We start from the raw sequence: 3,884 nt of genomic DNA on the forward strand, positions 1-3,884 counted from the left end.
AACAAACTCAGTGTGTTTTTTGGGTTGTGTGAGGAATTGCTTTTGTCGATGTCAGTAAGGAATGCATAGAAGCACACAACAAGTCTGATTCATTTTTAATTTGAATATAAACCACAAAAAGACACAAAATAAGAAGACGGGTGAAGTGAAACAACATTCTGTGGCTGACTATTTGTGTTTGTTAGCTGGAGGATGGAGAAGTATGAAATGCAACACAGACTTTTCTCTCCTTCACGTGCACACACACACACACACACACACACACACACACACACACACACACACACACACACATCTGATGTGGGGAAAAAAGACATTATGATAAATGCATTCTAACAAATAAATGTTAATCAAACAACCTAAACCTTATTCATGTTGGTCCCAAGCTCAAACCAGTGGAGAACCAGTATGAAAGAAAACTATTTCTATACCAACGTGTATTTGAAACATAGTCACAATGTTGATTGCTTTTAAAGTAAAAAAGTTTGAGATTGAAGTTCAAAATAAGATAAAATCAAAATATTCTTCAATTTGACTATAATTGACCAGAGAGAGAAAGTAAAAGAGAAAATAGACTCAAAGAGAAACTAACGGAGGAGAAACGGCATTCTGTGTCAGAAAGACGGAACATTCTGCACTGTCATGCTGGACACTGCAACACACACACACACACACACACACGCTTGGTTTCAGCGTGATCTGTCTGTCATTGTGCATCTCTGTGATGGAGATGTGATACGTTTTATCCATCAGTGCAGCAGCTGAACCCTGATCAGGATGAATGTTTAGAAGAAGCCTCTTTAGTTCCATAAGCAGAGACATGTACGTTAATGGAAAAGAAGCAAACAAACAAGGCAGGATGTGATAAAACAAGCTTCTTTATTATCATACTTCAGATTTTTGGTCTTTTCTCAGATATATTTATTCATATAGATATTTATATAGAGGTTTATTTTACAATTGAGACATGAAGTTTGAAACAAACATCGGAGTTTAGAAAAAACAACAAAACAAACAACAAAGTGCTTCCTTTTCCTTCGCCGACACATGAAGCGAGAGCCAAAGGTCAAAGGTGATCCGACAGGACCTGAAGGCACCGAGTGAGCGCTCGGACACACTCACACACACCTGCATGCACACACATTTATTCACACACACACACACACAAGCGCGTGCTGTATAGAAACCCTGTCCACTACAACACAGAGAACATGCAAGTTCTCTCATCAGTACCCATAGTGCATCAGAGGGAGGGGAGGCTTCAGTCAGAGCCGCCGTGCACAGGCGTGAGGCTTCAGTTCCAGTCTGGGGTTATTTATCAGCACCAACTTTAGGCTTCACCAGTAGGAAATACAGAGACTTGTTTTTCTTTACATATTGTGCATCATTTGATGAAGATTCTTAGAGCCAACTTTCCACTCATACCTTAAGCAGACAGATGGAAAAAAAACATAAAAAATGATGGTGTAAAGTCGACTCATAATGAGGAAACTTTACATGGATCAGCAGATTCAATAATATCATTGAATAAAATCAAGCTGACGTATACCAAACACCACCAAGTTGTGCTTTTTGAGTTGTTTCAACATGATTTTTACAATTTAAAAAAAAAAATTGCAACGGATGTTAACATAAAATGCTATTTTTCTCTTACCTAATATCTGCTTTATTGTGTAATTATTTCCATAACTGTCTCTCGTTTGATTTTTATTCTGTTTTCACATGTTCTTTGATTAAAATTTGGACTGAAACCTGATTTGGTGCACATTAAAAATATTTTTAAAGTAGAACAAATGTGAGCAGGAGTGGCATGGAGATTAGTGTGTGATCAGAAAACGTCGATTGAATGTCTATAGGATTGGAACCGTTAAATTTTTGGCAATAATGACCTAAAATGGCTAATGTGCAGTGTGTCTGTCTGCAGGAGAAACGTCCAGATTCTGCCTTTGAGCTGTTTAACGCATGCACGTAACAGTTGCGCACACGCGGTGAGATGGGGGGTGCAGGTGAAGTCCTTGGAGCACACAGTGAAGGGGTGGGAGGTGGGGTGCACGTACATCTAACTTCTCTTGAGTCCAAAGGCACGAAAACACACCGAGTCCAGAGAACCCATGAGTCTGACTTGGGAGATCAAGTCCCGACGCACAAAACAAATGCGCGTAAAAATCAGTTTTTCGACGCGTTTGATTCGAGTTTTTCACACAAAAGCGGGAAAAGGTTTGCAGATTGTTCAGGAGGAGACGTCAGGGTCCGATCAGCTGCCACAGAGGCTCCCCCGACCCCCATTCTGGTCCCAGTTTGTCCAGTAAATCCACAAGTGCAGCAGCAGAGTGCCTCCAGTGCGTCCCTCTCCGCGCAGAGCCTCAGCTGCCCATGGGTTTGTAGGAACCGTCGGGCAGCTGCCTGAAGATGCCCCGCAGGGTGTCCAGCTCCCGGCTCAGGTGCTCCACCCTCCGCCGCAGCCGCTCGTTGTCGGTGGACAGCTCCACCACCCTCTGCTGCGTCTCCACGTTGCGCGCCTTGGCCTTGTCTCGGCTTTTACGCACGGCCACATTGTTGCGCTCTCGCCTCAGCCGGTACTCCGGGCTGCTCTTGTCGACGTTTTTTTTGCTCTTCCCGCCGCGCTGCGGGTCCGCCTGCATTTTGAGGCTGCCCTGTGACCCCGGGTGGTGCTGCTGCTGGTGCTGGTGCTGGTGATGGTGGTGCGGACTGGGCACTGGGGTCGGCGGAGGGGTGGGGTGACCTGGCTGAAGGTGCATGGTTGTTTGCGCACAGTGCGCTATTTGGTACTGAAGGTGCGGCATCTGCTGTGGATGCTGTGGGTTCTGGTGGTGGTGGTGGTGGTGATGGTGTGGGTACTGGGGGTGGTGCTGGGGGTGTGGATGGTGATATGAAGATCCCATACCCAGGGTCAGGTCCGCGTCGTCCCGCGGCTCCTGCTTAATGGCCACGGGGCGGAGGCGCTGCGGATGGTGCTCGTACAGCGGCTCCAGCTTGGACTCCGCGTAGTTGGACATGTAGAGCTGCTGCTGCTGCTGCTGCTGCTGCGCGCCCGGTGCGCACGGAGGAGTCGAGTCGTACTCCGCGGAGGCGAGCTTGAGCTTGTCCTGCCGGGAGCTGTGGTGGAACAGATCAGCCAGGAAGTCGTCGTTGAAAGCGGCCGGGTCGATGTACGCGCTCAGGTCGATGGAGGTCTCGTTGTCTCCGATCTCTCCGCCGGGCTCTGTTGGGTCTCTGTAGCCGGGGTTGGGCTGTGGGCCGTGGATCAGGCTGGTGGTCATCGGGGGTCCGGGAGCGACCTCATACAGGTTAGACAGCTCCATGGAGAACCTAAACCCGGGCATGCATGGCGATGAGCTCCGGGAATCCAGTTTGGTGTGGGTCAGGTCCTCGGGTGAGACACACAGCTGCTGCTGACGCGCACGGGGCTGGTGACGGATAGCGGGGCGCGTGAGACCTAAGCTGCGCATGCAGTGACAGGCTGACAAACTTCAGTAAAACACCCGAGCTGTCAAAGTGTGCTTATAAAGAGTGAAGGAAGGGGGCGGGGTCACACACACACACACACACACACACACACACACACACACACACACACACACACACACACACACACACACACACACACACACACACACACACACACACACACAGTGAAATGTGTGAAGTCTTTTGTTAATTTTTAAACTCATATTTAGGCTCTGGGTGATTTGTGGAGGATTCATATATTCATTTTAAAAAGCATTTCTTTGTTCTTGTTTGTAATTTCAACATTTCTATATTTTTGTGTTGTTTTTTTTACTTTTGTTTTTTTAAGTGGTTTAAATCTAATCAGTTTGGGGCTGCAAACTACAATTTGCAAACCGCATTTTTTTGTACTTTTT

General features: G+C 47.0%; 1 protein-coding gene across 1 annotated transcript; it reads right to left on the bottom strand.

The window, feature by feature from the left end:
- Window positions 1-860: 860 nt before the first annotated feature.
- cebpa (CCAAT enhancer binding protein alpha) lies at window positions 861-3,512 on the bottom strand. Its single transcript, XM_028443331.1, has one exon. It carries the CDS (start codon window positions 3,468-3,470, stop codon window positions 2,364-2,366), a length of 1,107 nt encoding a protein of 368 aa, XP_028299132.1. The 5' UTR covers window positions 3,471-3,512; the 3' UTR covers window positions 861-2,363.
- Window positions 3,513-3,884: the final 372 nt, after the last annotated feature.

Source organism: Gouania willdenowi, chromosome 3, assembly GCF_900634775.1.
Source record: "Gouania willdenowi chromosome 3, fGouWil2.1, whole genome shotgun sequence".
In the NCBI taxonomy this organism is placed as follows: Eukaryota; Metazoa; Chordata; class Actinopteri; order Blenniiformes; family Gobiesocidae; genus Gouania; species Gouania willdenowi.